Genomic DNA, 11,537 nt, shown 5'->3' with positions numbered 1-11,537 from the left:
GATTTTTTAATGATTAATATAAATGACAAAATAATTACAAATCAGTTTCCTTTAGTTTAACTTCAAGGAAACATAAATCACTTGAGAAGTCTGAAGTACAAGATGAGTCAATGACTTCTACCAAGAAAGGGGAGAAATAGAACACAATCTAAAACACAATTAATTTACATCAAAATTAATGACCACTATAAATTAATGTTAGGTTAATGACTAATATTTATAGGAGCAGGGACTGATTCTACTGTAGTTGTATTTTACGGTATAATAATGGCACATCAGTCATTTTCAATGAATGCTGTAGTCCTCAGTGTTGTTTGCATCCACAGCAAAGGCATCTGAAGAACTTCTTGTACTGCTGCCTGACCTGGACAAGAATAAGACCAGAGGAGCTGATGGACTTCATAAGATCAATTTAACCGCTGAAACTCATGAACCAGAATCGTGTTTATACACTGACCAAAATATAAAAGCAAAACTTTTGCTATTGCTCCCATTTTTCATGAGCTAAACTCATAGATCTAAGATGTTTTCTATGTACAAAAAAAGGCCTATTTCTCTCAAATAATGTTCCCAAATCTGTCTAAATCTGTGTTAGTGAGCACTTCTCCTTTGCCGAGATAATCCATCCACCTCACAGGTGTGGCATGTCAAGATGCTGATTAGACAGCATGATGATTGCACAGGTGTGCCTTAGGCTGGCCACAATAATAGGCCACTCTAAAATGTGCAGTTTTACTAGTCCAAAAAACAGTCAGTTTCTGGTGTGACCACTATTTGCCTCACGCAGTGCAACACATCTCCTTCACATAGAGTTGATCAGGTTGTTGACTGTGGCCTGTGGAATGTTGGTCCAGTCCTCTTCAATGGCTGTGTGAAGTTGCTGGATATTGACTGAAACACTCTGTCATATACACTGATCCAGAGCATTCCTAACATGCTCTATGGATGACATGTCTGGTGAGTATGCTGGTCATGAAAGAACTGGGATGTTTTCAGCTTCCAGGAATTGTGAACAGATCCTTGCAACATGGGGCCATGCATTATCATGCTGCAACATGAGGTGATGGTCATGAATGAATGGCACAACAATGGGCCTCAGGATCTCATCACGGTATCTAAAATGGCATCAATAAAATGCACCAATGTTCTTTGTCCATAGCATACGCCTGCCCATACCATAACCCCACCGCCACCATGGGCCACTGGATCCACAACGCTGACATCTGCAAACCGCTCACCCACACAACGGCATACACGCTGTCTGCCATCTGCCCTGTACAGTGAAAACTGGGATTCATCCGTGAAGAGAACCCCTCTCCAAAGTGCCAGATGCCATTGAATGTGAGCATTTGCCCACTCAAGTCGGTTACGACGATGAACTGCAGTCAGGTTGAGACCCCAATGAGGACGACGAGCAAGCTGATGAGCTTCCCTGAGATGGTTTCTGACAGTTTGTGCAGAAATTCTTTGGTTATGCAAACCGATTGTTGCAGCAGCTGTCCAGGTGGCTGATTTCAGAAGATCTCAGAGGTGAAGATGCTGGATGTGAAGGTCCTGGGCTATTTACACGTGGCTGGTTGGATGTACTGCCAAATTCTCTGAAACACCTTTGGAGATTCCTGCAGTCATCATGCCAATTGCACACTCCCTCAAAACTAGAGACATCTGTGGCATTGTGCTGTGTGATAACTGCACATTCTTTGCCTTTTATTGTGGCCAGCTTAAGGCAATAATCATGCTGTCTAATTAGCATCTTGCTATGCCACAACTGTGAGGTGGATGGATTATCTCGGAAGAGGAGAAGTGCTCACTAACACAGATTTAGACAAATTAGTAAACAATATTTGAGAGAAATAGGCCTTTTGTGTACATCAAAAGAGTCTTAGATCTTTGAGTTCAGCTCATGTAAAATGGGGGCAAAGTGTAAAAAAAGTGTGGTCAGTGTAATAAACAGGTAAGAAAAGGTAAATACTGATACTATAAATACTGTCTTTTCTTCCATATACTGTCTCTGGAGACAGCGAAACAATATACCTGTCTAGAGGTATGTTAAAATTAGATAAAAATCAAGACAAGAAAAGAAAGCCGGGCCTAAAAGTTTGAAGTAGTTTTAAAAGTAAAAGCTTTTTCAGTTTAAACTTATTTTTGACAGAATAGTTGTTTTGGATGGTATGCCTCATTTGAACAATCCACCAAAAGATAGCAATTTGAAGAGTTTAAACAACTGTCTGTCAATCCTCCCTAAAAGTCACAGGTTACCAACATAAAAATGTTTATATATATAAAAAAAAAAAACAAAAAAAAAAAAACTGTAATATTCCTTATTATTGGTAATTGGATAGAAGTCTGACCTCAGTATTGAGAACACAGTAGATCAGGAAGATGAAGGTTCCCTGCTGGGAGTTCAAAATCAGGAAGAAGATCTCCAGCTCCTTTTTTTCATAAGTGAAGAAACCCAGAATCCAGGGGCAACCAAGAACCACAAACTGAGACAGTGTTTTAAACACCATAATCCTGCAGAAAAAGAAATAGATTTCATGTGCCTATACTAAATATATATGTGGCTTTCTGTAGAGTGATTAAATCATACTGTTCATACTTGGTCTGTTTCATCTGTGAAACTTCAGCATTGAGATTTTTCAGAGCTGAGCTCAGACTGATGACGATCATGATGAAGAGAACCATGTTTAACTGCAATGTAAAAGAGGAATTAAACACCTTGTTTTTCTTTTAATATATATCGAAGTCATGAGAAATAAGAGTCTTTACCCCTAGTATGATGCAAACAGGACCCAGAAAACTCCAGATGAAGCCTTTATCTATTTTAATCCAGCATCTTTTTGAAAAAAAAAAAATAATAATAATAATAATTAATTACTCAGAAATACCATTTCAGGTGTTAACTGGTGAAATGTTACAGATTTGAATTTGTGCACTGATAAAGTGTGTATACAGTATTTTATCAGATAGCAGATATGTAACTTCCAAAATCCCAGAGCTGCTGTATTTCCTTCTAATCAAATGAACTTAAAAAAACACCAACTCACTGTTCGCTGCCGTAGCCTTCAGGAACCAGACCAACAGACACACAAACCACAACCAGAGCAACCAGATATCCAATCACACACAGGAATCCACTACTAAGCACCTCCCTCTTTCTATAGCTGATTTTTGATAGGTTCTTCACACAGATGAAGAGCATCACAGCTTCGATGAACATCCACACAAAGCCGGAGAGAAAGAGAAAGTGCAGAAGGCCTGAGATCGCGGCACACAACACCTGGAGACCATGAGAGACGGTTATGATGATTCTCAGTGAGGCTGTGCTGAGCTGTAGGGCTCCAATATTCTTACCTGAGAATGATGCCGTATGACACCCAGGAACTGCTGTGTGAGCAGGAACAGAAGGTGAGCCAACAGAAGACTGATGCAGATGTTGATTCGAGCCACATTATTCACTCCAGGACTCCACTGACAAAGGGCAAAGGTCAACAGGGCCAAACTGAAGAACACCAGCCCCACGATCACACACACCAAATTCAACAGATCCAGCTGTGAGTCGCTCTGAGAAAAAACATGTCAGAGTACATGAGTGACAAATCTGTGCTGTTCTTCAGTGTTGACTAGAAATGTTCTCATACCTCTGGTGGACGGCTGGTTTGCATGATGAGAGCGAATGTTGACAGATGATCACAGGAACACACAGTGTAGCTGCTGTTGGTCTCTAAAACAGAACAACCATCTACAATCCACTCGCTGATATTCCAGTACACACAGGACAGAGAACCACTGGGATCAAACTCCTGCAAAAAGAAGAAAATATAAAAACACTTTAATATTAGATATTTTCAGATGTGCACAGTTTGGACAAAAACACATTTCAGTCTCTCACTCTGATGTGTTGAAAGGTGAAGTTGACTGGTTTGGTGAGTTTAGTGTTGGTGGTTTTGGGAAGAGTAGCTGAGATCACAGTGGACATCATGGTGTTAATCGTGTCATTTGATTTGTTGAAGAAGTCTGGCTTCAGTAGATTCTCCATCGTGTTGTAGCTCATGAAAGCCACAGCAGCTGATCCTGTATGACGGAAACAGAAAAGCAATACCATGTTAAAGCAACAACAATCAAAACATATGTAAATGACTTCTCTTTTTAGGATTTTTTTTTTTTTTTTGAATGACACTGAAACATTCCACATACTTGTTTCATTGCTGTTCTTGGCGATCCCAATGAGATCAATGTCCACAGAAGAATTTGTTGTGTCAAGTCGAGGGATTTTCTCTATGGTCACTTGTGGTCCAACCATGAAGACTTGACCCTCTTTTAAAAAACATGCAGTTAAGTTCACTCAATCTGCACAAATGTACATGCAATAAATAAATAAATAAAATTACTATTTCAAGGGTACTAAATAGGCACTGGACCGACAGTAATTGTTGAGGAATATGAATGTATAAAAGCCACATTGTCTTAAGTTAGTTGCATTCATAAAAACACATGCATTTCGAGTACAATGACCTACAGAACACAGGGGTGATTAAAAACAAAAACAAAATGAACAACAGAGAGTCGAGTAAGAAGCTGTATTCTACTTTATATTATATAATATCAGGTTTATCAGCCACTTTTTCACTTACCTACAACAGGAAGAGTAAAACTGACACTGTCACTTGTGTCTGTTGGCTTCACCAATGTAGAAATTAGTTTCTCACTGGTTTTTAACATGCGATTTCCATAGGAGGCTAGTTCAGTTGGGTTTGCTGTTGATGATGTCTCTAGAATCTTCTCTGAAGTGTTGAAGACCACAGTCAAAATGTTCGTCACAGTCTAATTCATTGATCAGGCAAATACAGTTACTGAACATGTAAATGTCAGAAACAATAATACAGAACTGCTCTGTCAATTATTATGTAACTGAGACAAATATAGATTTTATTATTGTAATACGTTTTCTCTTGAAGACGTACATTCAAAGGAAGCACTGGAGCTGTAATGTTTTCTATCTGCTCAAGAAGATTTTGAAGACATCCTCCAGAGGTCTGAAATCAAAATTAATAATAAACAATCTGGTGAGAAAAGCACATTCAATGCACATCTTTTTGCACCGCTCTTTGGACTATTATTAATAGAAGCTGCGAGTCCAACTGTAAAACTTACAGTGCATCCTTCCTGCAGCGTTATATTTATAACTGCAATGACAGAAATCAACATGAAGACAATATTAAAACAAAACAACAAATGAAAAATACATAATTTGTGAAATATTATGAACTTAATTATCAAAACTGAATGTCGAGGGTGAGGACGACTTATTAATATGAAAAAATGTGAAACTAAAATCTAAACGTGACTAATATGGCACTCAGTCAAAAAACATCATACTTTTGCCCTCACAACCATATGAAAACTGTGCAAACATGAAATGTCTGCAACAATCCAAGTGCATTCTTCTATCGTTGCTCTCTTTTCTCCCTCGTCTTTACTTAGAAACACAAACACTCTCACACACCTGTTCATTTCTACAGATCCACAAACATTCAGCCAAAACACATCAATTAACAGAGGAAACATCAGACTAAATTACCGGCTAAGGTTGTCTCTGGTGTGACTGTTGTAGTGGTGCTGATGATGTTAGGAGCAACTGAAAAACGAAAAGAAAAAAAAAAATGACCGATGATTGTCACTGAATCAACAAACACACTAATAATATGAAAGGCTCATATGGAAATCATTACCTGCACAGTATGCTGCATGGTAGATAGTTGGTGTAACCAGCTCATAGACATAATAATCGCCTGGACAGGCTTTTACTTTAATGGGAAAAGACGCAAAAAAGCAGCAGTAATTTTCAGTGTGAGCACAGACCCCCCGAGTGACGACTTCATCCTCAACTGCTGGGTGTCCACCACGAATCCACAATGGGTTATTAGTGCTACAGCTAAATTTTTCAACACATGTGTCTGGGATCTGAGCACTCAGACCGTTGATGAAGAGACGATACCAGCCGCTCCAGGTGACGGTGGAATCATATATTCTCTCTGAAGTATAGGTATTATTGTTGGCTCTCCATGGATTGTCCAGTACAGTGTAGTTGTAACAGGGATCAGGCAGATTAGCTGTTATGAAAATAATAAAAGACATGCTAACAAAATGATTTTAAACTAGGGATGCACGATATTAAGAATTGGGCCGATACAGATAATTATAACTGATCATTTTTCATTTGAAAGCTGATAATCAGTATGTTGGCCTATACATATAAATTCAAATTTTTACAGAATTTTTGAGAGCTTGATTAAAAACGTAGAGAGTATAGCCTAGTTTCAATCAGTGTAAGTTTTAAAATGTATTTTGTTCCCCTATTGCTCCATTTCTGTTCACTCGTAATTGTTGAGTTTTTGGAGTTCAAACTGCAGTGCTATATCAATACATTTCTGTGTAGGGTTGACGCATATACTAGAGTTGGGGTACTCTGACTTGTACTCTGACTCAAATCCGGTACGATTTTTAGTGGACTCAGAATTTTCACAGACTCGGATGCATTTTGACTCGGACTTGACTCAGGAATTATTGCCGAGACCAGGGACAGTTGATGGAATTTTTACTGACTCGATGCATTATTACGAAAGTGACATTCAGTTTTGGCATGTTTTTAAAAGTCTTGCCAGTACTTGAAAGCCTGCTGGTTTCTTTGCATACACACACCCATAGCGTGCCCACCGAAAACGCCTCTCAGTCAGCATGTGAATGCTGAATTAAGTTTTCTTGTGCATGTTTTTGCTACACATTTACACGAAAAGTAATGTCAAAATGCACCGTCTTGGAGAGTATTCATGTAAATGCAGTTGGTTTTGTCTTGAGTGAATTTGAACAGTTGGGAGAAATACAGATGTGTCAAAATATATGATCTGTGCATCCGGTCCTAAAGTGATAGCAGCGTAAACCTGCTGCAGCAAACTGTGTCATATTATATTTAACTATTTTATCTCACAATTCAGAATTTTTTTATAGGTTGTTTATATGTTGTATTTCAGACTTTATTACTCAATTAACCTCAACAGAAGCGAGTTTGTCACTTCTGAGGGGAAAAATGCCAGAAGTGTGAGATATAAACTTATGATTTTGAGCTGACGGGAAAAGGGAGAATGTCTTTTCTTATCAGAATTGTGAGATATCTCGGAACTGGGAACATAAAGTCAAAATTTTGAAATATAAACTAAAATTTTTACTCTTTTATTCCATGGCTTTCATAGACTGCTACTTAAAAACTGTCATTAACCCATGCAGCCTCATTTTCATCCAAGAAAAAACGTAAACGTAAAATGTCATCTACCCTGTCTAAGGTCTTACCATTCGTCATAAACACAGCCACAATCAGAGATAAGAGGTGCATTTTCTGCTCCTCAGGTCTCATTCACTAAGCTTCCTACCCACCCCATTGAATTTATACATTTACTATATAACAAATAAAGTCAAGTCCTGTCATATAATTTTTCACATTCTAAAAGCTGTTTCACTCTGAAATATGTCACAGTACATAAGCTATAACTTCTGCTACATGACTTTAAGTTTGTTGAGCAGGACACTAATTATGAGATGGTGTGAAATAAAAAATCTAAATGGCAATATGCAATAGAGGTTCGCTTTTGTTACATTTTAATTGTCATGGCCTTATTCTAGTTGTAAAGGTTAAAACAAGGTTAAGACACTGACAAACAGTACTGTTTAGTTGGACTCGGACTCAAACCCAACATTAGCATATACCATGGCTGTTAGAGTGTTTACCCTAGAGTTGTGGACTAGAGTAATGGTGATGGGCGTTACGTTTCTTAAATGAGCTGCGCGCAGTAGACCAATCAAAACAGACTGAGTCATCGGATCAATCACCGCAGATTAGTGTCATGCAAAGGAGCGGTTTGGACAAATGATTCCTTGAGCAAATAATTTAGGGGTTGTTTGGCAAAAAAGGTAAAAATAAATGCATATTATAAGACAATGAAAGTTTTTTTTGACCTTGCATGCATCCTCCTGTTATTGCAGATTCCTAAAACCAAAAGGAACCTTTCATAATCCATAATATAGGGAAATTGTAATATTACTGTTTCAAATATCAGCTTTGGTCTTTGAGCTGCGTGCTCTGTAGCTGAAGAGCTGAATCAACAGCGGTGAACTGAAGCAAACACAAAGAATTCACAACAATCTTTTACAGCAGTGTTCTCATTGTAATATTTTAGCCTGTGTGACACATACTGCACTTTCTGTATTTTCCTTTTCGAAAAGATCCCAAACATAAAACCAAAGGAAGCAATGTTCACCTGAAGTGTCTCAGCTGACAGAATTTATATTCTAATCTACAGATCTGCTCATTTGTAGTTCAAGAGTGTTTAGGAAGTTCACAATCATAAATGTGTAGAAAGTGTAAATGTAAATATAAATACCTGCACAGTATGCGGCATTGCATTTAGTTGGTGTAACCAGCTCATAGACATAATAGTTGCCTGGACAGGCTTTGACTTTAATGGGGAACGACCCGTAATAGCAGCAGTAACTGCTATAGTCACCACAGACATCTCGAGTGACGACTCCATCCTTTACTGTTGGGTGTCTATCGCGTAGCCATAGTGGGACCTCAGTGCCACATCTTTCATAACCAACACACGTCTCTGGGATCTGAGCGCTCAGACCGTTAATTAAGAGACGATACCAGCCGCTCCAAGTGACGGTGCAATCATACTTTCTGACTGAAGCACGTAGATTACTTGGGGACCTCCATGAACTGTCCAGCACAGTGTAGTTGTAGCAGGGATCAGGCAGATTAGCTTTTATGGAAATATTTGAAGAAATCAAAATGTTTATGAAAACAATAATTGAAATAATTCAGCCAAAACATAATCAATAGAGAAAACATCTATATTATCTATATTACCCGCTGAGCTCGTCTCTGGTTTGACTGTTGTATTAGCACTGATGATGTTTGTAACAGCTGAAAAAAGTAAATAATGGCTGATGAATATCAATGAATCAACAAACACACCAATAATGAAAGGGCTCATGTGAATATCATTACCTGCACAGTATGCTGCATGGTAGATAGTTGGTCTAACCAGCTCATAGACATAATAATCGCCTGGACAGGCTTTGACTTTAATGGGAAAAGAAGCAAAAAAGCAGCAGTAATTTTCCCAGTGACCACAGACACCTCGAGTGACGACTCCATCCTCAGCTGCTGGGTGTCCACCACGAATCCACAGCGTGATATTAGTGCTACAGCTAAATTTTTCAACACATGTGTCTGGGATCTGAGCACTCAGACCGTTGATGAAGAGACGATACCAGCCGCTCCAGGTGACGGTGGAATCATATATTCTCTCTGAAGGATAGGTATTATTGTTGGCTCTCCATGGATTGTCCAGTACAATGTAGTTGTAACAGGGATCAGTCAGATTAACTGTTATAAAAATAAAAAAATGTTGTAATACTTTTTCTTAGAATTCTTCTTTACAGTGGTCTTCTTTATCAAAGCTGAGCTTTTACAAATACACTATATTTAAAGGGATAGTTCATCCAAAAATTAAAATGAAATTACCTTTGTTTGTCTTCGGAACACAAATTGAGATATTTTTGATGAAATCCACTGATGCCACATGGACTGTTTTACCAATTTCCTTACTGTGTTTCTGGTTCTGGGAACATTTCAATTACGTTGCTGTCTATGTCTCTTGGATTTTATCAAAAATATCTTAATTTTTGCTCTGACGATGAACCAAGGTCTTACGGGTTTGGAACGACATGAGGGTGAATTATTACTGAAAGAATTTTCATTTTTGAGTGAACTAACCCTTTAAATATTTGCTTTTTGTAACATGAGGATCTATCTGTCTGTCTGTCTGTCTGTCTGTCTGTCTGTCTGTCTATCTATCCATCACTGTAAAAAAGTTTTGTTTCAACTTAAAAACTTAAGTTTAGCAGTTGCCTTAAAATTTTAAGTTAAATCAACTTAAAAATACAATTTCAACTCACAACAATAAAATCAGTTAAAATGACTTGTACTTTGAAGTTGATTTAACTTAAAATTTTAAGGCAGCTGATGAACTTAAGTTTTTAAGTTGAAACTGGTGAAAACTTTTTACAGTGTATATGGATAAATTAAATAGAATAGCCTCCACCTGGAAAAAAACACATCTTAAATTATTATTACTGTTTCAATTGTCACCATTGCTATTTGAAGATAAATGCTGACATCTGAAGAGCTAAATGAACAGCGGTAAACTAAAATAAGCTAAACTAATTAGGCTATATACAAATATTCAGATATTTATACAGCATAAACATAATATTACAACTTGTATATGAACGTATAGTAGTTTCTTTATCTGAGCAATTGGAATTTAAAAGTGGTTAGTGTCTTCTGCTAGTTAACATTAAAAACTATATAAACTGATAAAAACAAATTGGAGATTAAAATAATAGCAGATTTTGGGTCATTTTAAATGAATACTCCAAAAAATATATTGTGCATCCCTATTGTGCATACAGTGGTCAGTAGTGTAAAGTATTTCAGGCATGTACTTAGTTGCTATACTTAGGTATCCTTTTGGATACTTGCACAGTAATTACTTACAATAATTACATTAGTTTCATCTGACCTGAGAACAAATTAAAATAGGGTAAAATAGGGTATGTGTCAAGTTATGCGCCATGAAACAATTTACATAGATGATTCTTTAATAATACGATCAATAGATAGGGTGAATTTTCATTGCATGCTGACTTCAAATGACATTCAAATGACCTTTGTTTTCACCTACTGACACAAACACACTCAGTCACACATGTATAATATTGAAAGGAGACATACATGCCTTGAATATGTAGAAAGTGAATGTGAATATAATTACCTGCACAGTATGCGGCATTGCATTTAGTTGGTGTAACCAGCTCATAGACATAATAGTTGCCTGGACAGGCCTTGACTTTAATGGGGAACGACCCGTAATAGCAGCAGTAACTGCTATAGTCACCACAGACATCTCGAGTGACGACTCCATCCTTTACTGTTGGGTGTCTATCGCGTAGCCATAGCGGGACCTCAGTGCCACATCTTTCATAACCAACACACGTCTCTGGGATCTGAGCGCTCAGACCGTTAATTAAGAGACGATACCAGCCGCTCCAGGTGACGGTGCAATCATAATTTCTGACTGAAGCACGTAGATTACTGGGGGACCTCCATGAACTGTCCAGCACAGTGTAGTTGTAGCAGGGATCAGGCAGATTAGCTGTTATGGAAATATTTTTAGACATCAAAACATTTCTGAAAAAAATATCTATCTATCTATCTATCTATCTATCTATCTATCTATCTATCTATCTATCTATCTATCTATCTATCTATCTATCTATCTATCTATCTATCTATCTATCTATCTATCTATCTATCGATCGATCGATCGATCGATCGATGGATAGATATCCTTGTGAATCAGTGTTTGAGCTGTGGAAAGAGGCTTTTGACATTTAATCCAATTTAATCAATGTGT

At 37.7% G+C, this 11,537-nt stretch overlaps 1 protein-coding gene across 1 annotated transcript; it reads right to left on the bottom strand.

Annotated features, from left to right (window-relative positions):
• Nucleotides 1–304: 304 nt before the first annotated feature.
• LOC141336322 (adhesion G protein-coupled receptor E3-like) lies at nucleotides 305–11,301 on the bottom strand. Its single transcript, XM_073841894.1, has 14 exons — nucleotides 10,896–11,301; nucleotides 9,065–9,445; nucleotides 5,155–5,186; nucleotides 4,965–5,036; nucleotides 4,635–4,824; nucleotides 4,198–4,317; nucleotides 3,893–4,074; nucleotides 3,642–3,803; nucleotides 3,355–3,564; nucleotides 3,048–3,280; nucleotides 2,770–2,836; nucleotides 2,600–2,691; nucleotides 2,352–2,514; nucleotides 305–364 (listed from the first exon to the last, which is right to left on the bottom strand). The coding sequence occupies exons 1-14, from the start codon at nucleotides 11,299–11,301 to the stop codon at nucleotides 305–307; spliced, it is 2,370 nt and encodes a 789-aa protein (XP_073697995.1).
• Between the last annotated feature and the right edge of the window lie 236 nt (nucleotides 11,302–11,537).

Source organism: Garra rufa, chromosome 6 (genome assembly GCF_049309525.1).
Source record: "Garra rufa chromosome 6, GarRuf1.0, whole genome shotgun sequence".
Lineage (NCBI taxonomy): Eukaryota > Metazoa > Chordata > Actinopteri > Cypriniformes > Cyprinidae > Garra > Garra rufa.
Note: the sequence above shows the minus strand (reverse complement) of the source record. Positions and strands in the feature narration are given on the sequence as shown.